Source organism: Puccinia triticina, chromosome 13A (assembly GCF_026914185.1).
Source record: "Puccinia triticina chromosome 13A, complete sequence".
NCBI classification, from domain to species: Eukaryota; Fungi; Basidiomycota; class Pucciniomycetes; order Pucciniales; family Pucciniaceae; genus Puccinia; species Puccinia triticina.
Genome location: NC_070570.1, coordinates 1127412 through 1153083, shown reverse-complemented (window position 1 = coordinate 1153083; position 25672 = coordinate 1127412). Strand labels below are relative to the sequence as shown.

The window sequence follows — 25672 nt, the reverse complement described above, 5'->3', positions numbered from 1 at the left end:
CGCACGGAGAAAGTCCCCTGGTCCGACTCACGTCTCGACGAGATTTTTTAGAAATGTAAACCATCCTAGCCCCTGCGTCTTCCATCCCCTTTCGCACTCTTGTTCAATCTCTGCCTCTCTGCCAAAATAGAGACTGCCAATGCTATCCCCAATCCACGCAAGGCCTCTTGCTTCGCAAGCAAAATCGTCATTCCAGACTTGTTGCATATGAGACACCACGATTCTAGCAAGCTATGTTTTGAGCCTTGGCATGTTTTCCACAATTCCAAAATGCAGAGAGAGCAACACTTTCCTTGATGCGAAAATCGCATTGAGGAAGAGTGTGGTCGAGTAACAATGAGCAAACACACATTCTGTAACCTGGGTACATAGACCACATGAGGATTTACTTACCTCGGCTGGAGTAAAGAGGACGGTAAGGCTGCCTCTCCTGTTTTGATGAGGAGAGTGCCTCCGAGTCGACCCGATTGTGGGGGGGATTAGAGGAGCAGACGGTGGGGGAGTGCCTTGGGATTTGAGAATTGATGAAAGTAATCCACAGGGTGGACCGTTGCGGGGTGAATTCAGTCGTTCAATATCCCCAAGTTCCGACATCTCCGACGGGCCCTTATTCGGAAAGCCAGAACCAAGAAGCTCAAAGAAGCCCACGGTCGACATCTTCTCCATCTCCCAAAGGCACATAACCTGGTTTTGATTTCATCGTGAACTCCGGCCGCTTTCAGTTCTTGGTCTAATTCCTTGGAACCGCTTGTCATTTCATTTTTCTCTTTCCTTCTTTTTGCAAGAACACATGACCAACCAACATTCACCGGCCCGTAGGGTAGACGGCGCCACCGCTAGGTGCGCGGCACCCGGTGGCACCGGGTCGCTTGCACCGGCCGGCCGAAAGTTTCTCACGGTCTGGGGAAAAAGGAACAGATCAGATGTCGACTGGTTCGTGGCTACGGCACCGGGCTCAGGTATGTAGACCGGCTGTCGACTCGGTGATATAGGGTGATGTGCATCACAGCCTCCGACAATGAGTCATTGGCAGTGCACGAAATTTGCAATTTGACGGTGAGATATAAGGTACCAAAAAGGATACACATTATAATCTGCTGCATCCAGCAAGTTCCGAGACCGCACCGCAAGCAAACCAACTCCATATAAGCTATACACCTCATAGGCTTCCATCCGGCCAGACAAGTATTTATCAAATCTCCTCGTCATAACATCTATCACGATGCGCTCCACCTTGGCTTTTTTGACCGTCATCCTTAGTGCGACCGTGCACCTGTATTTTGCCTCTCCTGTTCCTCTTGGCGACACGAAATCACTGATCAACGAGAAGAGAGCGGTCCTTCAAAAGAAAGATGGCAGTGAGTGGAATTCTTAATTTCCAGTATTCAGCCTGACCCCGTCAATCCTCTTGAGTTGCTCATACGATCTTGTCAATCAATACAGACTCTTGTCCTCCCCCAGGTTGCCCTACCTGTCCTCGCCCGGGTTGCTAGACCATCAGGCCGCGCGGATCGGGGGTCCGACAAGAGAGCTGTCCATCCTTACCTTTGGAAGTCCCCGGCTCACGTCTCGACGAGATTCAGAAATGTAAACCTTTCGATGGCCCCGACGTCTTGCATCCCCTTTCGCACTCTTGTTCAATCTCTGCCTCTCTGCCAAAAGAGAGACTGCCAATGCTATCCACAATCCACGCAAGGCCTCTTGGTTCGCAAGCAAAATCGTCATTCCAGACTTGTTGTATATGACAACGATGCATCTATTACGCTAAATGTAATTAGCGCCGCTAAAACTAAATTGTAGCGCTTGTCGCTAATAATCTGGGGCTGTAATTTTTAGCATAATACCAACCCGTTAAAAACCGCTAACGCTAAATTACAGCTAAATTACGGCTAATTAGCGGCTCGCTACACTAAATTAGCTGTAATTTGTAGCGAAAATTGCACTTTTTTGCCCAATCTGAGTTAGCTGTAATTGTAATAGTCCGCCCGCTACAATTTAGTTTAGCGTAGCGGCGCTAAAAACCCGCTAAATTAGGGTATTACACGCTAACCGTAGTGTAATAGATGCATCATTGTATATGAGACACTGCAATTCTAGCAAGCTATGTTTTGAGGCATGTTTTCCACAATTCCAATATGCAGAGAGAACTGGGGAACAGAACCCGTGGCGTATAACGGCGCTGGGTTCCCTTGAAACTGATAACTGCTGCAGGTACTGAAACAGAGTTTTGAACACTATAAATTGTAACTGATTATACTGTACCTGTTGCCTGATTTCGTGACCTGAGCAAGTGGTAAATAGAGAAGGGCAGGAGCATTGCAAGGGACCAAGTTTCTTTTTCAAAAAAAACGCCCCTAATCCTCACCCTAACACCTAACGTCTAACACCTTTATTTGCCAATTTACACTTATAACATGGGAGTCACAATGTATTCTTTATATGCCCCGTTTGGCTGCCGTGTTATACGTCATAAATTGTTGAATTTTTGACGCCGCGACCCAAAGTTTGCCCCCCATTGCCACCAAAACTTTGAAACCCCCGGGGGTCGCGCGTCATAAATTCGACCATTTATGACGTATAATGTGGCAGCCAAACGGGGCCTTACACCAGGAAAAAAAAATAGTCACTTGATGACAAGTGACATCATGCCAGCTCCAGCGGGCTACCCACCATCTACCCACCATCTACCCATCATCTACCCACCATCTAACCAGTTTAAGAATTTCCACAGGAGATCCTCAGTTTTTGCTGGGCACCACTGATCCCCATTTCTGGTCAGCTGATACTCAGCTTTAGCTCCCAGCTTATGCTCAGCTTTGGTGCCCAGCTCATGCTCAGCTTTGTTGCCCAGATCAGAACCAGTCCTGGCCCAGCTTATTTTCAGCTTTATTCCAGTCATGGCTCAGCTTAGACTCAGATTAGGACTATCATTGGCCCAGCCAATGCTCAGCTTTGGACCAGCATTGGCTCAGCTGATTTTCAGCTTTGGATAAATCTTGGCCCAGCCAATGCTCAGATTCTGAGTCTGACCACTCCTGTAACAGCTTATGCTCATCTGTGGACCAGCCTTGGCTCAGCTGATGCTCAGCTGTGGACCAACCTTGGCTAAGACAATGCTCAGCTGTGTACCAGCCTTGGCTCAGCTGATGCTCAGCTGTGGACCATCCTTGGCTCAGCTGATGCTCAGCTGTGGACCAGCCTTGGCTCAGCTGATGCTCAGCTGTGGACCAGCCTTGGCTCAGCTGATGCTCAGCTGTGGAACAGCCTTGGCTCAGGTGATATTAATCTTTTGAATAGTCTCAAAAAATCTGATACTCAGCTTTGGAACAGCCTTGGCTCAGCCAATGCTCAGCTTTTTACCAGCATTGGCTCAGCCAATGCTCAGCTTTTGAAAATTTTTGGCCCAGCTGGTGTTAATCTTTGGAACATTATTGTCCCAGCTGATCCTAAGCTCTGCACAAGCCTTTTCCAAGATGAGGCTCAGCTTTGGACCATTGTTGGCTAAGCTGATGCTCAGATTTGGAATATTCTTGGTCCAGCTGACACTTGGATTTGTTTCAGGCTTGGAATATCCAATGCTCAGCTGTGGGCCGGGCTCAGCCAATGCTCAGCTTTGGCCCAGGCTCAGCCAATGCTCAGCTTTGGCCCAGGCTCAGCCAATGCTCAGCTTTGGCCCAGGCTCAGCCAATGCTCAGCTTTGGCCCAGGCTCAGTCAATGCCTACTTCTCAGCTTATGATGAGCATCAGCTGTTCCTGGGAAAAAATTAGGATCAGCTGACTGTGCCACATTGAGTGCTCTGGTGCAGTCCTGCAAGCTCTACAAGTGCTGGTGGAGCAGACTTGAAGCAGTGCTGGAGTAGCTCTGGAGCAGAAACCAAAGTTGCATTATGTCACTTGCCATCAAGTGACTATTTTTTTTTTCTCCTGGTGTTAGTGTTGGGTTCCTTTGTTTTTGTGCAATATGTTGATTTAATTGGATGTGATGTTTTTTTTTTGCTGCATTTGCTCATCAACAGAAGTTCTACAATGAATTTCAGGGGTAATACAACATCTTGAGACAAACTTTAGGAGGAAAATTCACCCAGTTCCTTGGTTTCATTCTTGGAATGACTGATTGGTCAAGCTCAAGACTGTTTATGAGATAGGACCGGCAAGTCTGTTTCTTGGTGAAGTTGAAAAGTCAGGACCAAGCATTGGAATCATGCCCACAGGAACAAAAGCTTTCCAAGTCCTCCCATGACATCTCCTGATCACATCCAGATTCACAACATTAGTAGTTTTTGATTCAGAGGCAGGATCTCCAACAATGCAAATTGATAAGCCGGCAAGATTAGTGACTCGCAAGAGCGCAACATATAGCTGACCTTGTCCAAAAACGGGTTGGGGCAAGTAGACTGAGACTGCAGACAAGGACTGCCCTTGGGCCTTGTTGATAGTCAGTGCAAAAGCCACAGCGACTGGGAATTGATATATTGAAAAAGATACCCCATAAACTTGGTTGGCTTTGTGAATGAGCTTCAGTTTGGGAATCACAACCTCTTGTCTATTGAACAAGTGAAAAGAAAGGTCCAAGTGAAGTGGGTGTTGAACCCACAACCTTGTGTACTGTGAGAGTTGAACTCACATGCTCAAAATTCATGAGTGATGCTCTAACCATTGAGCTAAGTACTCATTGCTATGTTGCAGTTGAATACAGTAGATGTGCTTATGATGATGTGTGCTGTTGCCTCCAATGGTGATTGGATGTGTAAGCAACGTGCAACACCTGCTGATAATCCAACACCACAAAGCGCCATGTCTACCAGCTTCCAAAGTCCGTGGCGCGTTATAAACTTGTAGATCTTGTCCTAGTCAATTATAATTTCTGAGCATGTATCAGACATTGTCTTCTGGGTCTGAGTCCCGCCCGATCATTCTGAAGAACTGAGCATAAAAGTTATTCCTTGATAAGTATTGCTGAATCCTCAGAAGCAATTGGACATTGACGGGTGATCTCGCTTGTCCGGCCCAATATTCAGCTTCACTTAAATCGTTTCCATCAATAACGTAAATCTGAGAGAAAGCTGGTCGAGCATCTGTCCGAGGGAATACAGTACCCATGTCGTGATAGAGTGCTCCAGTGACCCTGAATGTACAGCCATTCTGAAAAAGCTTGGCTTCTTTGGAAGGAATTTCCGCTGGAAATTTGTTCCGGATTTGCCAATGTATGTGCATCCAACATCAAGCTTGGACACATGATATCCCGTTGTCCCGACCTGCAAGCGCAGTCGCTTACAGGATCTCACCAATCAAGCTGTTTGGTAGCAAAAAAAAAAAAAACACCGGCCACTGGGACCAGCACCTTCCAACCTTGCGACCATGATCAGAATGCCATCCAGGGTAGAATCAGCCAAATCGCTTGATTCTGAACTCAGAATTAGGAAAAAATGAAAGGAAAAGGATGATTGAGGGCATCTAGCTGCTGTATATGCACCCTGCATATAAGAATGAGGTGGGCATGAATATACATATGTCCAACCTTGCAAGTGATTATTGGCAAATCCAATATCAAGTTTGGGTGGAAATTCCTTCCAACAAAGCCAAGCTTTTTCGGAATGGCTGTATATATCCCTCTTTGTCCTTGAACTGAGCGGCCAATCTTGGCGCCACAGGAAGAAACCAACAGCGCATTGTTATAAGCCCTGATCTGACTTCAAAATTCTAACAAAACAACAAATAAAAGATTTGAAGGTGTTTGGTTAATTCACGCTGCTTATTTCCTACTACAGCCTTTCCAGAAAAGGGGGGCACTTGCAAGGAATTACCGCCCCTTGCTTGTGCAAATCCTTGCACTTCGTGATCCGGGTAAGGTTAGCTCGCAAGGCACACTCTAACTCTGGGGCTAAGGTGGACCCTGATGGCGGCAATGGGCATCACCAGCCATTGCTCGATGTCCCTCCCCACAATGTTTTGTAGCCACCACGGTGTTTCCTTCTATGAGTAACACCATGGCTCAAGCTCCCGCCGCGATCCCTTTCTTCTGGCCACATCCCCAATCCAACAACCCCCAGAACATGCCACATAATAACGGTGGTGGCTCTCACCAAACCAATGCCCAGGTGCCACGATTCCCAGCCAAGATCAGTCAACTTCCAGCCAGAAATTTCAATCAAATTCCAGCTGAAAACCTTCTGATTCCAGCCAGTTTTGGTCAGTTTTGAGCGGAAAATGTTCCGATTCCAGCCAGTTTTGGTCAGTTTTGAGCGGAAAATGTTCCAATTCCAGCCAGTCTAGATCTTAGTCAAATTCCAGCAAATCACATCAGACAATTTCTTGCGGATCATGGCCTGCTTCCTCTGCTCAGTCCAAATTCCTCCACTCCGCAACCACTTCAACCATTTACTTCCCCCGACAATCCCAATTATTTGCTAGTTCAAAATCCCACCACCCACCTTGTTCCACACCCAACCAGCTTCGACTTTGACAGCCCTTCGAATAACTCAGAAGGGAGTAATGGTGATGCCTTTTCCAAATTCCGTTCTGACCAGAGTAGCCGGATCTTAGGATCCGGTTCAGATTCCGGAACTAGCCCTTGAAAGAAGATCATCATTCCGTTTGAAATCAAGTACACTTTCTGGCAGGAAAAGTTTTTTGACTTGGCAAAGGGTTGTCACCAGTACGCCAAGGTTGTTCCCAATCCAAAATCACCCATTGAGCCCTACAAATTCGACATGACCACCATTGCCAACAAGGACCTGGATTTTGATTACTTCCAGAGATCCATTTTCTGCCACCTCAATGGCCAACGTAACCTCTGGTACTTTCTTATGAAGCTCCATAAGGAGAAAAAACTTGTCTGGCTTGGGTTCATAAACAACAGCCAAACGTATTGTCTCAAGGCTCAAAAGGTTTTACAAAACAAGGGGGATTTTATTATTTTCATGTGTGAGGCCAAAAAGTCTTGGCCTGCTCAAGCAACCGTTGAAATAACAATGGCAAATCCCAAGTCAACTGAGCAATCTCAGAAATTGGTGAGACTGCTGGTTTTTTGTGCTACCTCATGTACATGCCCTAGCTGATCACACCAAATACATACAGGCCGCCAAAGATGAGGAGGCATTGGCTGCTGAATTCCGGACCCCAGAGGAGCAATCAGCGGCCCAAAGGAATCAAGTTTGCAAGGGTTTAAATGTGAGGTTTTTTTGTGCTAGGTAATTTAGGCTTTTGTGCAACTAACAAAGCCTACCCAACAACACCAGCCGCAAGCCAAAACCACCTCCACCCTCCAGAAGATGGTTGCAACACTCTACCGTGTGTGCAATGAGCATGCAGAAGGCCCAACGGAGGGGGTAATGTTTGTCAACCCTGAAAGCCCCACTGTCTTCATGGAGATGGGACACAATTGTTTGAGGGTGTGGGCCCAAGCAATCCTCGATGGAACCCCAGGAGTTGATGAGACACATCCACCAAAATCTCCACGCTTTGAATGGAAACCAATCCACTCAAATTCCATCTTGTCTCCTCAGTCCAAATTGCCAACATCTTCTCCAACATCTTCTACCAGCATACGCACAACAACCACAGTAAATCATGCCACCTCGAAAAGCCCAACTGAAGTGCAGCCAAGGCCGGGTGCCTTTGACCACTTCAACAACAACAAATCTCCGCTTCCTCTGACTGGGATCAAAAGACAAGGCTTGATGGCCTCTTTCCTCACCTTGGCAATGATTCCACTTGACAACAATCACACTTGCATGCTCACCCAAAAATTCCGCATTCACCACTGGAACTATTTTTGTGGATCCAATATGAGAGAGCTGCTAGGAATGGTCTTTGCTCCTGGGCCTGCTTGCTTATTAGTAGACGCAGTGCCTGTTTACCAGAAGTTCCTCTGCAGCCTTCCCCAAAATGATACATATGAAACTTGTGCATTTTCTTAACTCAGATGTTCAACTCTTTCTTTCCAAGTTCAGCTGGTCCCATTTTTTTGTTTCTCAACCCCTATTTCACTATTTCACTCAGAACATCCTCTGCCCCGGAGATGGATCAGTTCAAAAATGTCTGTGACACGTTTGCTTGCTAAGATTTGACTTTGAGCTACAGCCCGCTCGATTTATAGTTATATATGATTTCCTTCTTGATAAGAGCCTGATTGTCAGAAATGAATGCCAACGTAACCAACAAGTGCAATCAACTGTGGAATGTTACTCGTGCAAGATGCCAGAGAAACGAAACCGTCAAACTTAGATTATAAGGATATCAAAGATATCAGTCCGTTTTTCTTGGAATGAGCCCCTAAGACACCTAGGTAGTTGCGCGCATCTTCAAAGGTACAAAAATCCACCTGGAGAATGGACGCCAAAGAATTCAAATCAGATCAAATCATGACCAACAAACCGGCCAGCATACCAGCACCAACAATTACCATACGGGTGTCCTATTGTCTGTACAGCCTGACAGGGAGCGACGATCCAAAGAACCATCATTACTCTTGTTTAACTACCTAGTCAGACCACGCGCTCCTATCCCGGAGCGGAATGGAAATATTTCAGGAACGTCTTTTGCCGAGTTCAAGAACATGCTGTTTCAACATGTAACCACCCGCCCAAAGATCCATTGCCTTCTCAATATGGCTGACTGTGCAGAGAAGCTGCATTTTTACTGTGCCAATGATGGCCGGGCTTCCTTAGGTGTTTCCTGTTGGTCTCACGAAATCCACTACTGTACCTATGCCGTGTTTGTTGAATCAACCCTGGCCAAACCCAATCAAACAATGATCATGATGCTCTTAATGTCCAATTTTGGCGCAAAGGGTGTTGGGCCCGGCACAGTAAGTAAATTTAGTTGTCTGGACAACCACCAAATCAGACCTGATTTGACCTGTGTAAACCCACCTTTACAGGAATTTGAACAAGTGTTTTTAGACGGGAACTTCTTTGCTCTCAGAGAGTCATCTGGCTGTCCTGCGAGGTCTCACGCATTCTACCAACAAGAAGGTCCTGGATTCCGCCTGTGCGCCAACCTCCTTCCCCGTCACATCAATCCTGAAATACAAGAACTTGTATTGTTGGACAAGATGCTTGAATTCTGTGGAATCCCAGAGGACGACAGCCTCACTCATAGCCTAATAGATATTCACCAATTACACAACTGGGAATTTTTTATGTCTGCAACTTGCAAACAGTTGACCAACTTGGGGTTTGGTCTCCGCACAATCAAGTTAATCAAAGATGGACTTCCCTTGTATCTCTCCCATCTGAATGACTTTCTATTTGATATATACGATGAAGATGAGTTTTACAAATACGATAATAGCCTTAACCACCCTTGGGTGTAGGTTTTTTTTTAAATTTCTTTAGAAAAAATCTTGTAATCAAACCAAGTGCACTAATCAATAGTGCTTGATGCAAAAAAAATACATGCGGTAAAACTTTGGCCCATCTGAGGGCACATAAGAAGAAGAATGGTGTGTAAATTGCATCAAGATTGAGTAAGTTTTAAGGGGAAAGGAATTCAAAAGAAGATGTGGAAACACGCTCATGTTCTTAGCGGTGAAAGTAACCGCATGATTGGTAGAGAGAATGCAGTAACTGTGGAGTTGCCACACGCTGAAATTCTTGTTGGATGACCTCAACATTGGACCTGGTTCCAGTCAGGGCTCCTTCACGTTTGAGATGACTCTTGAAAGCCAAGAAAACCTTTTCAATTGGATTGAAATCGTGAGAGTACGGTGGAAGATACAATAGCAGAACTCAATGGCGCTCGCATATCTTGGGTATTCTTCCCAAATGGTGAATCCTTGCGTTGTCAATAACAAGGACGCTGTTTCTGGCTGGAAATGTGTTCATACTTGCCAGCTGGGGGCCCGGATATCTTGTCACTATCCATCCAAGGATAATAAGGTGAGGACGGAAGTACTTACAAGTACCTCCTCAAGATAGTACTCAAAGTCAAGGCGGAGGATACTGCCTTCTTGGACCATGATTCCAACCGGACCCGTGAGACCGACTGCGGGGAGAAGACTGTACTTGAGAGGGGTCCGCTTTTCTGGGAAGCAAGGAGTGCGCTTGCCCTTTTCAGACCAACCCATCACGCATTGTTGAGATTCAAGACAAATGGAACTCTTGTCTATTTGATCATTCAGAAATACATGTGGGAAGTCAGTAAAATTGCAATCTTTGCACAATACCGCACCAGAGAGACAGGATCTACTCACCAGTGAAAACCAAGAACTCTGCGGGATAGGCGGACACCTCAATTGAATATAACGCCTGCTTCAATAGTGACTGTGACAGATGAACAGTGCAAGAAACCTTGTGGGTCTGTCTGAGTTGCTTGGTGAGGAGGTTGTGGACTGTAATCCGACTAAATTTGACACCAGACTTGGCCAATATTCGGATTTGTAACTCGTCCAGGTATAAATATGGATCCGCCTTGAGAATGTCCAAAACAAATTCAACCTTGTCTTTGGCAAGAAGCAGGGGCATAAGTTGCCGGTTCTTGTATCACTGATTCAGTTGAAAGGAATAGCGCTTTCCACCAGGCAAAAGAAATAGGCGAAATTTTATATCCAATGATCCTGTTGATGCTATCTGGAGACCAACCTGAAATGAGCAGTTGGACGCAGATTGCCTTGACCTCTGGTTTGTATTCTACGTATCCCATTTTTGGGTGTAAAAATGGAAGGCTGGGGACAAAAGAGGATGCGCTGGCCTAGGGTTGGGCAGGAGAAGCTGCACAACGGGTAGGGTTGGGGGCAATGGCAGTGGGGGGGGGGGGGGGGGGTTCCGTCAAGCAGGGCAACAACCATCGCCGCCATTGGGGTCCACCTTAGCCCCAGAGTTAGAGTGTGCCTCGCGAGCTTACCTTACCCGGATCACGAAGTGTAAGGATTTTCACAAGCCAGGGGCAATAATTCCTTGCAAGTGCCATCCTTTTCTGGAAGGGCTGTATCTCAGTACAGAAAAAAAGAGCTCACCTTGGTCGAGATCAGTAAGTAATTTGTGCATGAACCAAGGATATTCGATCTCATTGTATCTGACAGGCATGTTCACCGTCCCTTTCCTACAGCAGCTCCAGTAGCTTGCAGTTTCTTTGTGGAGGTCGTTCTTGGTTTGTTAGATTTTCCAGCGGAGGGCTCCACAGGAAGCACATGTATTGTTCAGCTGCCCAACATCCGCTGGAAAGTGACCGGGGAATCAATCCCTCAAAGCTGCCTCGGTATTCTGGGATGATCAATAAACAGTGGCCAGTGGCAAGTTTTGTAGTGAGCTGCCTGACTGCCAGACAGTGCAAGTTTGATTGGTTTGAGTAGAACTTGTCCTTGGATTTTGACTGCTTGTGCTGGTTGCTCGCCTGGCAGGTAGTTGTTGAACTTGATGTACATCGCCAAATCGGCGCCTACGTGGTAAAGGCATGGCTTTGGAGTTCCAGGTCTGTCAGGAAAAATTCAAAGAGCGCCTAATCATGATTGAGCCCAAGTTGTGCCACTCTTATTTATATTTATCATGTCTGGCACAAAAGGGACACTGAGCTGATTGCTTATCTGATTGACATGATGGATAAGAATGTTTGTTTTCATTTCACATAACAACTGAGGATGATCGACCAGATTCAATGCAACAAATAACTCTTGTACATGGAACATACAGCTGACGGATAAATCATAACTGATCATGATGGGATTAAAGTTAGAAACATACTTTTAACTACCAATCAGTGATCCGCGTGAGAAATTCAAGCCCGGCCCTTGAGTTTTTTCTGGGCCTCGGCAAGGATACTGGAGCCGGACGCAGATCCAGAGGTGTTGGTTACGGGAGCTAGTTGTTTGTGGTTGCTTTTTTCCAAGGGCGGATAGGTGTTGGTGAAGTGATTATCATCCTTGGGGTTTGATAGCTTGCCTTCTTTGACCTCGGAATCTTCCTTGCCCTCCTCCATCATTTCCACCCAAATATTGGAGGAAGAACTCACAGGAGTCGCAATGGTTGGGGGACTCGGTGATTTCTTCATCGCACTTTCAAGCATACAACCTGGGGTCGCTTTTACCGGGCTTTTGTTTGCAGTTTTGCAAGCTCCAATCCGTTTTCTGAAAGAATATTGAGCAATCAGCATTGGAAACAGGGGAAGTGATATCCAAAAGCAACAACTTACAAATTGGGTCCAAGTGGCTCTTCTGAGCCGACCAAAGAAGGAGTAGACATCATATTGATTGTTTAGGCTTGTCCCCCTGAGGACATCGATACCAATAATGCCTGAAAAGAAATAAAAAAATTAGACTCTATTCATAGATCAGTGGTTAATTCTTGACTCGTAAACCTTATAACCATAACTTGCCAAGAGTTTTTTTCTTCATCAAATCCGTTCAAGTAACCAACAATGAGAGCTTTGTGTCCGGGTTGAAACAGGTAAAATGTGCTAACTAAATCTTTGAGGCCGGGAATGATGTAGATAGTCTGGAATTCCATCATATCTTTGTTCTAAAAAGGAATCTAGTCAGTTGGGCATTCTACGGACGGTATTGACTAAAGCAACTCACCAAGCTATGATATTCAGTGTGCTTTACGGTTACATGTAGGTTGTTTTGGACCAAGTCTTGGAGGCCCTTGACCAAGACTTGTCAAGTATCATTCCGTAGCCAAAGACACCGACCTTGTTCAGTAACAACAAACCCATCCTCTTCCTGTATTGACTGGTGTTTCCAATACAGAGATTCATGGCCTGCTCAAAGAAAAACATATACTCTTGAAACTCATTTTCTTCTCCAGTTTCTTTGTCGATTTCCTTGGTCACGGGGTTCTGAACTAAACAGCCAGCAAGGATGTAAACACTATCCTTTTTCAGGCAATGGTCCTCAGATCCGTAGCCAGATAGATCGATCTGGAGATTGAATTTGGATGCGGTTTCCGGGTCCACAACAGCAACCGATGATCAATAAGTAAATTGACCAAAGTTACTATTTTTATTTTGAGGATTGTTAGTCGGAACCTTGTCTTTCTAGATTCAGACCATCAAAAAAAATCAGGCTTATCAAATTCAAAGGGAAACTCAATAGTTGGAGAAGTCATTACAGCAGTATGTCAAATCAGAGACGGATCAGTCACCCAATGTACTAAATGGGGCCCTTTGACATCATTTATGCTGTAAGTAATTTCCTTTCCTCCAACTATCAAGTTTCCCTTTGGATTTGATAAGCCTGATTTTTTTGATGGTCTGAATCTAGAAAGACAAGGTTCCGACTAACAATCCTCAAAATAAAAATAGTAACTTCGGTCAATTTAATTATTGATCATTGGTTGCTGTTGTGGACCCGGAAACCACATCCGAATTCAATCTCCAGATCGATCTGAGGACCATCGCCTGAAAAAGGATAGTGTTTACATCCTTGCTGGCCGTTTAGTTCAGAACCCCGTGACCAAGGAAATCGACGAAGAAACTGGAGAAGAAAACGAGTTTCAAGAGTATACGTTTTTCTTCGAGCAGGCCATGAAGAAATTACTTACAGCATAAATGATGTCAAAGGGCCCCATCGAGTACATTGGGTGACTGATCCGTCTCTGATTCGACATACTGCTGTAACGACTTGATACTAAAACTAAAGTTGGATTTATTTGTGACTTTTTGGGATATGAGTCTTGTGGGTGGGCGAGTAACTAACGGCTCGGATCTGGCACTATTTATAAACTTTCGGGTAAGCGTACATGGTGAGCTGATCAGGATTGGTCTAGTGCGTCCGATCAAGTTCCTGCTGTCGTCAGAGTGGAGGTACCAGAGTTCTGAGAAAGTTCACCTCGAGTAGATGGGACTGGAGGATATAAATAAGCCTGCCCTCAGGCAGCTCAAGTTCTACCACCGTGGGCCGTCTGAGGATAATATAACCCTTCATTCGGTGCCACCTGGGACTTGATAGCACAGAGAATTTTAGAAAAAGAAAAAACATGGCTTTCGAGAATTAAGAACATCAGAGAATTTCGCACATGGAAACTCAGAGGAATTCGACACATGGGAACTAAGAATGAGAAAAAAGAGAACAAAAACTTAGAAACAAAACGTGAGAACAAAACGAAAAGGTTTTTTTTTCTTGGTCCTGAAGACACCTGAGGGTCCTTGCGGCTCGAAACTTGTGTAAACTACGAACTTTTAAGGTATTAATTAATAACCCTTTTCATGATGCGGAAATCGGATCGATGAAGAGTGTGCGGTCGAGTAACAATGACCAAACATGCATTTTTAATCACCTGGGCACACAGACTACAGGATTTACTTACCTCGGCTGGAGTAAAGAGGACGGTAAGGCTGCCTCTCCTGTTTTGATGAGGAGAGTGCTTCCGACCCGAGCGTGGTCGGGATCAGAGGAGCAGACAGTGGGGGAGGGCCTTGGTGAGAATTAATGAAAGTGATCCACAGGGTGGTCCATTGCTGGGTGAATTCAGTTGTTCAAGGCCAGATCAATAAAGCCTAAGGTAGTCTTGATCGTCTGGGATGCGGCCTTCATTCGAATCCAGTTTGGGTGCTTCTAATAATCCAGGGGTCCTCATGGAGTCATCGGTTGGGGCTTCCTTGGTTCCATTGATGTATGCGATGGCGTCTGTTTGTCTTATTCTTCACTGCCAGCTGATATATCTTCTCTAGAAGATTATGAGGGCCTTTCGCAAGCTTTCTTCCATTTCCATTCAAGCCCTCAATGTGGCTTGTCATTCTTGATTCTCATCCCCTTTCAGGAGAAGACGCTTCACAACTCTTTTGTTTTTCTCAAGGCGTTGACGACCTCAGGATGACATTGTCTATGACCCTACTACAAAGACAGATGGGGACTCGAGAAGATGGTTCGATGATGTCACATTGCTTGATTTTACGACATGCGTGCACACATACAACAGATAGGCACTAGATAGAAGTACAACTGAGAGGGGATGGTTGTTTGAGTTAATCGGAAACGATTTGGGTGAGCGGAGTAGACGATGCGCAGTGAGAACGATCGACCAGGAAGGAGATTGATCGACAACCGAGGGGGTTGGGTCGGCTAGAGCGAAGGATTAGTTGGGCTTGGGCTTGTTCAACGCATCGGCTCGTTGGTCGAGATCCTCGGACGATTTGATGGGCACTCCGGCCAATTGTTCCCCTGGAATCACCGGCCCGGCTTGGGTGGTAACCTGATGAAAGACGGCAGTGGAAAAGACGTCAGTTCCATCATCGACTCTCCTTCTCCGAGAATGCACGCCGACTAACCACTCCGTCGTTGTTTAATCCTGGTGTGCCCACTAGGACGGCGGGGGTGGTCCCACTTTTCTTATCTTCAACTAGCAGATTTAATTAGGAAGGGATGATTAGTTATTGAGGTACGATGTGGGTTTCCTATGTGGAACGTACCAGGTAGAGTGTGGAAGTCATTTTTGGGGGCTTGTTCGGTTTTGTGTTGGTCGGCTTGGTGGGTCATGGTGATGGTCAAGCTGAGGAAGAGGAGGAGAAGAGAGAGGAGGGCAGTCTTGGATGGGAGGGGAGACAGTTTGGCGGATGATAATTTATTATATTATTGATGAAGGTGTTTCTCGGCTCGAGGTTATGGCTGGTGGTGGAGGTTATTTATGTGGGTTTCAAGGGCGGTGTGGGTGGTGTGGGGAAGTGTGAGGTTCCGTATTCGGTAATTTCGGAACACTGCCTTTGCAAGTTGCAGCACAGAACAGCGGCAACACGTCATCTCAGGCGACAGCGCACTTGGGCACGCGGACGGCCCCAACCGGAGCAGCTCATGAAGCCTCCAAGCTGTGCATCGCCAGCCGACATCGCCGTCATCAGACCCCACCATCGAACGGATCATCGATTGCTCATACTGCCCGGGCTCGTACTTCGTCATGCATACCGATCGAGAGCAGTCGATGCTCCCCCCACAAAAATGGAGTGACATCACATGCGTCGGCATGCTGTCCTAACTTAACTATTGGTGAACTCTGAGACAGTCCGGACTCCGAGGCACAGGACTTGGTCGTGGCGGTGGGAGAGACCACGAGTGCTTCATGCTGGTCATCAGGATAGACTCATAGAGGTAATGGTCATTATCACACTTTCTGATGACTTTATTCCTGGCGGCCAGTTGTACTGTTGTCCATGACTTTTGCTATCTTGGAAAGCTCACTATCGTTGCAACCCTCTTGTGCTCTGTAGGCCAACCAAGCCGCTGCTAACACACGAGTAGAATGAAAGCACTCAGGAATAGGCATCATCCTGCATCATCTTGACTTCAGAAGTTTGAGGAGCATATGCCCGCGTAGATTTCTTGTTTTGTACATGGTTCGTGTCCTCAACGTGTTTTGTGGTGTCCTCAACTTGTTTCACCTTCCAACATCTTTCGTTCTCTCGAGCTCACCGAGATGGATCCGAGCTTCCCGGCCGCGACCAACTCACCGCGATAAATAGTAGACGTCCTCGACTCCTCAGCTTTCAACGTGTGCACTAGCTAATCTACATTGATTCGATCACATCCGATGTTTACCATCTATCGCCTCATCCTGGCATTTTTAACAAGAGTAAACCTCTCATCCACTGCATTGTATGTCGGGCTGTTATATGATGATGCTATGCAGTTCGCCCTCGGCCCCGTGATTGCGGACCCTGCGCATTTCGGCGACCACCACTTCAACCCATACAAAATGCCCGCACACATTTCGCCGGAGCAGGCGATATCCACAGTCGCCGAACCTACTCCCCACCCTAGGACTTTCAAACCTCAAGGCGGAGGGAAAACACTTATTGTTCTTGGCGATCAAGTGAGTCAGTCATGGTACCCCTTGCATAGATTGACACGATGAAGAGTCACTGATTGCAAAACAATCCACCAATGTCACAACCACATTTCGGCACAAGGTACTAACCAAAAGCGATCACGATTTTTCCAGAGCCTATCAACTACTGGCAGCTTTGGCCGCAAACGAAAAATACGAAGTCTGGTTGAACACTGAAAAAGGTCTAGACACCCTGGAGAGCTACAAAGACATTCCTAGGCTCAACATAGCGGCAGAGCATGGGACAGTACTGCTTATATCGCAATATAGTGATGAAAAGATGGAAATAAAATCTGTACACGAATTGGCAGAAAAGCTTAAAAAAGCAATGAATACTGTATTACGCCGCCATCGTACGTTGGTTCTTTCAACACCGGCGGCAAGAATTCAAACTGACACAAACGGTAAATGGTAAATCTTTGAACATTTGTTACCTTCTCAGAAGGCCATGGAATACGAGCGCGCGCAGAAGAAAATGTTGTGTCATATGTGCATGAATCAACCAGTCAGTCAACAGTGCTCACAAAGAATATCTATAATATCAACTGAATCACTCATATTCGCCGCAGAGAAAGATTTTGAGCCAGTGGTTGAAGACATACGCAAAACTTTAACTGAAGAATTAGCTGGCTTCGTCCTCAGACTAGAAGATAAGAGTGGGGAAGTGAGGCATGGAGCGACCGACAAAGGAAATCTGGTTGCGCACCTGCTGGCTACTGGATGGCACAATAGGGGAATCGCAATAGGTGGCCGTGAATCTGATGAAGGCATGTTCAAAGCAATGAATCATGCGAATGGACCCGAGGGTGATTCATTCCACGCTGTGATTGTCGGTCAATTGGATGCAAGGAAAACCTTTGCGAAATACAAATTGCAAAGTGTCGATGAGGTTCACCAGCTTCTCACCCGTCTCGCCCTATCGAAGCCATAAATTTGAAGTATAAACAAATAAATAAAATCTCAAATTCCTTATGCAATTGACCGGATCGCACATAAGCCCAGTTGAAGTTTGAGAATTTTAATTCCTCAAATAAATCCCCACTTGCTAAGAGCATCTTGACCGGTTGAGCTGGAATTGCGCAAATGTTGAATCAAAGCTATTGCTAGCTAAATTGACAACAGAAAATTGATTTTATTGGTGGCTTCTAACTTAACTAAGTCCCTAATCAGAGGGGGGACGCTGTCATGCAGGAGCCCTCCAAAGGAAAGACTTACACACTATGTTGAACCCGTGGAAGTAGGGAATTAGCCTGTTTGGCGGGGTCTTTTTTAAAATCAACCTCATACACAAGTGTCTGGACCATTTTTGATCTTGTTTTGATTTCTAGGCAAGTTGGGTAACGGTCTCAAAAAATAAGGCACATTATGTTACACACAAGGCAAGAAAAGACCCCGTTACTAGTAACATAACGGGCCGCAGCGCCTAATGAGGATAGTTATGTTAGAAAAATCACATGGATATGAGAGCCTGCTACGGCTCATAACATTAACCCACAATTATAAACAATTTTTTGAGATATTTTTGAAAAGTTTTGAAACTTGCCCAAAAATGGAAATCAACTTTTTTTGGGATGTATTTCATTTCAAAAATACTGCAAATCACTCAAGAAACACAGGAGAATTTTTTTGATACATATTTGAAAGAAATCCAATCTCATTTCTTTTTCTTTTCAAAATCTTTTCAGTTCATTTTCAAAAAAATGTGGATTTTTTGTTTACAATTGCACCCTAGAGAGAGGCTGGGGCTGTGAAAAAATCTCTTTTCTAACTCATGATTCCTTGGGTGGCAGTGCACTGGCATGAAGAGATGAAGAGAACTGTAGACTTTTTTTTGTATTTCCAGTAATCAAATGAATGAACAATATGAATAATAAAAAAAAGTACATTAAGAGTGAATTTTGGACTGTCCTATAACTGTCTGTTTTGGGCATAATCTTCAGATATACCTTCCAGTTTCACCCAGATTAACCCACACACTGCAACATGTATCTGTGAAGTGTACAACTTTGGGTTCACCAGATCATTTGAAGTATCAGCATGATGATGAATGAACATAAAGTTAGGTATCCACTTGGATCTTTGAATCAGACAAGTTTTCCAGAGGTTGCAAAATTATTTTGGTGGGCTGTCTCATTAAGCAACAGAGTTACCAAAACCTCTAACTTAACTAAGTCCTTCTTTTTGTAGAGGGGGGACACTGTCCCGCAGGGACCCTCCAAAGGAGGGACTTTGTCAACCCCATGGCCTGAGAGAATTTTAAAAATGCTGTTTTTTGATGTTTTGTAGCAGCACCAATTCTCATTGGCTGATGAGGTGTTGGGGGAGCAGAAGTTGCAGAAGATCATAGTGAATTTTTCTACATTTTTTTTTTTGATTTTTTTTGAGGCCTTGAGTGGCACTGGCACTCAAATTACTTTTTTATGACCACCATTGGGTCTGCTTCATCCTTCATTTATGGTATTCAAAATTGCATATGTCACTATTTACATAAAATCATAAAACCAATTTTGGCTGGGAGATGTCAGCGTGCATAAAACTTTAAGTGACATCTCCCAGCCAAAATTGCAGTTTATGATTTTATCTAAAAAAATCTTATGCAATTTTGAATACCATAATTATACATCTTGCACTATATAGGATCCAAAACTAATAATATTACAAAGGGTATTGCAGATCAAGGAAAAGGGCTGGGGGGAGATGGAAATAGTACATAGATGGGGACAGCTTGTGTGGTCCCAGAGATGAAAACTAGAAGGAATTTGGTCCAGAGACCCATGTGCTATGTTGATTATCAAAAAGTGCCCACCAAAAGTTGAAATTCTCCAAGCCGCGGGGTTGTCATAGGGAGGAGGGACTTTATAAAGTTAGCCAAAACCTTCAAGCCAAGTGTCACCTGTGAACTTCGAAAGGGGTGCAAGGATGGAAAATTTCCAGCTCCGTAGCTGCCATACTCACCTGTAGTTATGCAGGACGGCAGTCGGTTGGCCAGCGTCATTGCCAAGTCTAAAGAACGCGAATACACTGAGTCTGGCCATCTACCCGCAGGCATACTTCAGGGTCAACTCCGGAGTGCGTCTCAGCTCCTTGCGAAACAATGTCTTTTTTGCATACTAGACTTGGAGTTGGCGTGTCATGTACTGCTGATATCAATGACGCAACTCCCGTGCTGTGATGGATACCGACACGGACCTTTACAGCTCATGAAACGTTGGTGATAAGGTTTGCCATTCGACATACAGAAGCTATGACGAGGAGATTTACTCCCGCTCGAACCTGGTCGGCGTTTCAAACTGATATGGAGGGCTTGCCCACGGCGATAAATAGAAGAAAGCAGCAATGAGTGTGTAGGAAGTACGGGCGAACAGCATTGAGGCTATAAACATCAGTCTCATGCTCAGCACCTGCCGTTGTGCATCTTGCCTAAATAACTTCACCTTTCAAGTGACATCCTTCTCGTTTAAAAAAGAGTTTTATTGCGTACAAAATTGCAAGCTGTGCTTGCCTTGGTATTAAGTACTTTGTAGCTTGTACTTTCTCTCTTTGAATACTCGTGCAGGTCGCGAAAACTTCATTACAATTGTTGTCTTTTGTATAGCGGATCTTCGACTATTCACCTTTGAAGTTTTAGGGAGGAAATTTGACTACCATGTCCCGAAGCCGACTTTTACGGTCTCAGTCAACTGACGACCTCTTCAATCGCACTCTCAACTCTTATTCCTCTTTAGCTTGCGACAACATCTATCGCGCAACCTCATTTGAACATTCAAGCCCGCCCCCCTATGAACAGGGTAAACAACTTCCAGATGCCGATGGCTTTTCTTAAGCTAACTGCATCATCCTTACCTTCCTTTATAAAAACGTAGGGTTTGAATCACGATATGATAAGCTTTTTTCACAATATTCTGCAACCAATGAGACGGTAGGTTTTGGTTTTCTATCCCCCTCAATTGGTTTGATCAAATTAAACTGATGTGCCCCGGTATCTTGAAATGAATGAATCCCAGGATACCAGCAGTTACCAGCGTCATCCTATGAAGGAGCGCCGTGTGACCTGGGCTCCTATCCCAGAGTCTACTCCTCCCCGTGCTAGGCACCCCAACGCCTTGGAAAGGACCATGAGGTCCCATAATCACGCGTATCGAAACTCGGATTTCAATCAGTCGTGTCCAATTCGTTGAGTGACCTTTGGCAGCTTCTAACTTCATACGAGATAATTGCCAACTGATAGAAATAATAAACAGATGGCTATGATGGACAGAAATTTATCACGAGTGAAAGCCCAAACAGATATGACTGGTATACTAGGTCTTATGACTCACGGCCCAATACCTCAAGCCTCTACGAAATACGTCCATCAACCAGGGATATTCCTTCCAGATACGATTCTACCCGGTACGGGGCGACGGAACCCAGGATGTCAAGAGACTATCTTCGATCCGCTAATGTACCTTGCAGTGAGTCAAAAAAATAAACTTTTCTACGAGCAAGCTCTTCACTCAAGTCTACAATTTTGAACAGTGATACCTCATAGGTACTTAAGCTTGAGCAATATCAGGAGCCCTTTCTTAGATATGGGTTATGCTCCTTCCATTGCGCCAAGGTATCATTACCCTGTCAACTCTGCACTGATTCCACAATCTACCTTACAAAGACCAAAATGGCGTAGATCGATCATCGGCCTGAACCGATGGAGTATGTACCATTGAACAAGGAAATCTCGACTTTTTTTGAGAGAAGATTGTATCTTCTTCAAGGCAGCTTCCGTGATTTAGCCTGGCTGCTTGCACTGGATTCATTTTCTCTATATCGGCTTTGTTCTATCATTCATGCCGCATACCCTTGTATAACATTGCTCTGAATCCAAAAACTTGAAAAAATGCAGTTTTGTACAATATTCCATCAGTCAAATTATTCTGCTGATCATATTTTTTTGAAAAATCCACGAAAGAAATTTCGTATGCTCAAACCGTTTTGCTGATTAGCCTACCCGTTCATTGTTTTTCTCGGTGTTCTTTTGTCATGATGTTAGAACCCCTCCATCTGGTCGGGCTTTTTAATCTCCTTATCTTCACTTCCACACGCAATCATCAGTTCAAATTGAATCTCATTGCTTTATTTGATAACCAAACTTTCTTCCAGCTGTAAAGTTCAACAAGTCTAATCCTCAGGCACCTGTGTTTGACAGAGAGTCAAGCCTTCAAAGTTGATGATTAATTTGAAGAAAGCAGAAGTATTTGATGAGGTGTCAGAAGAATAATGAAAGAAGTGAAAAAGTGGACCAAAAGCTGAGCTTGAGTTTCCAGTGTCCACCGGACCCAATGGTGCCATCAGAAATTGGAATACAGGTTTCAATGCACTTTTTTCTAGCTGTTGCCAGGCTCTACACCTGGACTATCTACCCTAGTATTCAATAGTGTTTATATTTGATTATCTGTAGCAGCTCCTCAAGACATTCCAGTTTCTGCTGAAGCACTTCTGTTTCATAGTGCAACCCAAAATTTCCCAATCAACTTGTTGTTATAAAAGTGTTGTGAGCTAGGAAAATCCTCCTTCACATGTCACATATTGCAAATTGATTATCACACCAATGGGGGTTCCTGGAGTCTTAAAATCTTCAAATATCCAAATCATGATTCAAGTCTTGGAAACCATTGAAAATTTTAGCCTCTGTGAAGTTGTTATCACCCTTGAATATTACTTATTGTCTTTGGAAATAAGCTTGGTCTCAAAAACACAAAAATGAGAATTTCTAAATGAAATTTCATAATAGATGATGGCATAAAAACCCATGATTTAATCATCAATCATATGATAGTGACCACATCACATTATCAGTGATCATAACTTGCTCCAAACCCTGCCAGACTAAGCTCTGCTCCAAACCCCACCAGCCCAAGCTCCATTGATGATTTCCATTTTTTGAAAACCCTACAACATGTCACAATTTGGAATTGACCTCTTCGCCAGGAAAAGACAAAGGCACTGTAAATTTATACTTGTATTTCTTATTTTCATGTCATGTGGCAAATACAAAAAGACTGCAGAAAAAAAAAATGAAGTTGCTTGGGAAGGAATGGACTTGCTAAGACTTGGAATTGCTAAGAAGACTAGGAAAGGATAAGACTTGGACAGGATAAGACTTGGACAGGATAAGACTAGGACAGGATAAGACTCTGACTCACTAAGACTTGGACTTGCTAAGAAGACTAGGACAGGATAAGACTTGGACTTGCTAAGACTCAGGAAGGACAAGCAGGAGATGACTTGGACAGGACTATAATTCTAACTTAACACAAGTCCCCCCTTCGGAGGGCCCTGGTACAGCCTGGGCTAGCGCAAAGCACCCCCGCGCGAAGCGCAACCTCCAAAGGAGGGACTTGGGACTAATGTCCCCAAACTGGGCTGAGATATTCCCATCTTCCAAATTCTTTTGGTGGGGATTTTGTGCCTTTTCAGTTTAGAATGTGTTCCCAAAGGGCCCCACGCATGCCCTTTGGACCAGGAGACTTGTCTCACCCTTCCCCATCTTTTCCCGCTAAACACACCCCTGGAAGTCAAACCATTCGCGCTCCATAACCCTTCAAACTTATGGATTTTCAGGGCTCCTTGAGCTGTATGCTGTGCGGATTGAACTGACCACGGAAAACAGTATGGTTTCTCCATTCAATTACACAGGAACCAGGCTACCTGCAATGCTCTGGCTAAGATGCCTTGGCCAATGCAGCCCCTGCATCCAATCTTCATCATGAGGACAGGGACACTAAGCCAAGATGTTCAGCCATCTTGACCCTTCATGGCTACAGCAGAGGCTGCATAATTTTTTCTGTGTGAAGGGAGAAAGGAAAAAATGGCATAAAAAGCCACAAAAGCCCCAATCTCTCAGGCAACAAGTGCAACATAAGTCGCAAGTCCCTTCTTCAGAGGTCTCTTTGCTCCCTCAAGAAGGGACTTAGTTAAGTTAGACTATAATTGGGCTTTGGAAGGGATGTAATGGAATTGGAATTTGAAACCGGGCTTTGGAAATCTGGAAATGGACTTGCAATGACTCAGAGAGAAACCGGGCTTCAGGAATTGACTTTGGACTTGGAATTGCTTGTGAAGTTCATTGGTTTGAAACACAGTAGCCACAGTGACGGTACAATTTATGGAAAAAATCCTCTGTCATGATTTTGGAGGCTGCTTGGCGGATCTCACATTCTGGGTTTTTGTTTCTGTTCAGAATTTGTGTAGCCCTTAAGTCTTGCTTTATTTAAGCAAAACAGGGCTTGATTGGGTTCAACTCCGGGAAGTAAGGTGGCAGGAAAAGGATTTGGAACCCAGCTGTGTTGAAAAGTTCTCTGACATGGTTGCCTTGGTGGATCACAGCATTGTCACACACCAGGACCAAGCCCACATCAGGCTCCAGGGTACCTGTTCATTCAAGGGAGCTATACAAGGAGTGGTTGTCAGCTTGAAAAAGAGAAACAGTTGCAAGGAACATTCTTTGGACTCACTAAATTGAATTCTAAGAAATTCTCAAACTTCCAACAAGTAAAAGTGTCAAACTTAGTGGTAAGGGCCAACAGTCCATCAATTGAGATGGCTGGGAGTAAACTGAGTCAATCTGGGTTCTGGTTGAAAAGATACTTTGCCAAGGGGGTTCCTTTTTCTGACCTTGCATAATTTAGGAGGAGGTAAGTACTTGTCAGCAAAGGAGCATTAATCTGAACACAAATACAACATTAAACTAATCAGATGATCTTGTTTACCAAGGGAATAGAGGTCTTCCAGTGAATACCAAGAAATCTGCAGGTAAGAACTCTATGTGCTTGAAATACACATACTTTGAAACAAGGGACTTGCGGATATTCTTTGTGTCCAATTTCTTTAAGGTAATCAACAACTTTTCCAAAAGGGCCCTCTTAATGCTGTAGTTAAATCTGATCTTATGCAGACTGCCACCCAATGGATTACAAGTCTTGTCCCTGGTAACATTACAAGCTTTGCAAATGCATATGAGACTTGAATCTTGATCCCAGGGTAATGCAAGCATATCTTTTGTAACTGGTAATTAAAAGACTTGGCCAGCAACAGCGCACTTAGCTTAGTTGTTTAAAGCATCACTCATGAATTTTGGGGTCATGGGTTCAAATCCCATATTGCACAACTTACATTTTGGTTTCTGACAGTGAGCGCCTGAGGTACTGGGAGGACACCACACAAATTCTATTGGATTTATTCCAGGAAAAGGCCAGGCTCAGAACAGAAAATCTCAATCATCAGGGTACACTCATCTTGTGTGAGGCTTGAAGGGCAACCACGTTCCTGGTATTCAATTGGATCCTTGATGACGCAGGATGTTTCTTTGAAGAGATTCTTCCATTGGCGGAAAAATTGGGATGAGAATTGAACCACCAGCAATTGCTGGATGGACTTGATTGAGATGAATTGCGGGGAAATTATAATGATGGTGATTTTGGTTGCCAGGGGTGGACACAGTAATGGTATCCCATCAAGGCTAGATGGGGTGGGAGCTGGCTGGTTTGGTGGAGACAAGAAAGGAAAGGGGGTGGGATCAGAGTGAGGGTTGGCTTGAGGATATGGTGTATTGGAGGCCGGAGTGTAGAGAGTATCAATTTGGACCCGTTGCTAGGTACCCGGCACCTGCCGGGTGCCTGTTTTTTTGAGAAAAGTGGGGCGGTACCCGGGTACCTTAAGCGGTACCCGCCCATTTGGCTCTATGGCAGGGGTGGGAGCAAGTACCCTGTGCCAGCCCCTCTAGTTGGGTCCCTTGGAGACTGGAGTCAGGTCCCCCCATTCTTATTCACCAAGCAGGTTGCCGGATATCAACCAATCCCTTCTCCAACAACACCGGAGAAGTCACCATGGCTCGTGGGCGCAACCAATCGAAAAATCCCATTGTCAAATCTTCGCTGCCG

General features: G+C 44.9%; 4 protein-coding genes across 4 annotated transcripts; 3 read left to right on the top strand and 1 right to left on the bottom strand.

Annotated features, from left to right (window-relative positions):
• Positions 1-5987: 5987 nt before the first annotated feature.
• On the top strand, positions 5988-6575 carry PtA15_13A116 (uncharacterized protein; the record flags this gene model as incomplete). Its single annotated transcript, XM_053162281.1, has 2 exons — positions 5988-6189; positions 6265-6575. 2 exons carry the CDS (start codon positions 5988-5990, stop codon positions 6573-6575), a joined length of 513 nt encoding a protein of 170 aa, XP_053026272.1.
• Positions 6576-15011: 8436 nt separating this feature from the next.
• PtA15_13A115 (uncharacterized protein) lies at positions 15012-15412 on the bottom strand (the record flags this gene model as incomplete). The annotated part of the gene is made up of 3 exons (XM_053162280.1): positions 15012-15128; positions 15205-15275; positions 15346-15412. 3 exons carry the CDS (start codon positions 15410-15412, stop codon positions 15012-15014), a joined length of 255 nt encoding a protein of 84 aa, XP_053026271.1.
• A 1045-nt stretch (positions 15413-16457) lies between these two features.
• PtA15_13A114 (uncharacterized protein) lies at positions 16458-17685 on the top strand (the record flags this gene model as incomplete). The annotated part of the gene is made up of 3 exons (XM_053162279.1): positions 16458-16739; positions 16837-17107; positions 17324-17685. 3 exons carry the CDS (start codon positions 16458-16460, stop codon positions 17683-17685), a joined length of 915 nt encoding a protein of 304 aa, XP_053026270.1.
• Positions 17686-20400: 2715 nt separating this feature from the next.
• Positions 20401-21460, top strand: PtA15_13A113 (uncharacterized protein; the record flags this gene model as incomplete). The annotated part of the gene is made up of 5 exons (XM_053162278.1): positions 20401-20542; positions 20618-20673; positions 20759-20927; positions 20996-21208; positions 21273-21460. The coding sequence occupies 5 exons, from the start codon at positions 20401-20403 to the stop codon at positions 21458-21460; spliced, it is 768 nt and encodes a 255-aa protein (XP_053026269.1).
• Positions 21461-25672: the final 4212 nt, after the last annotated feature.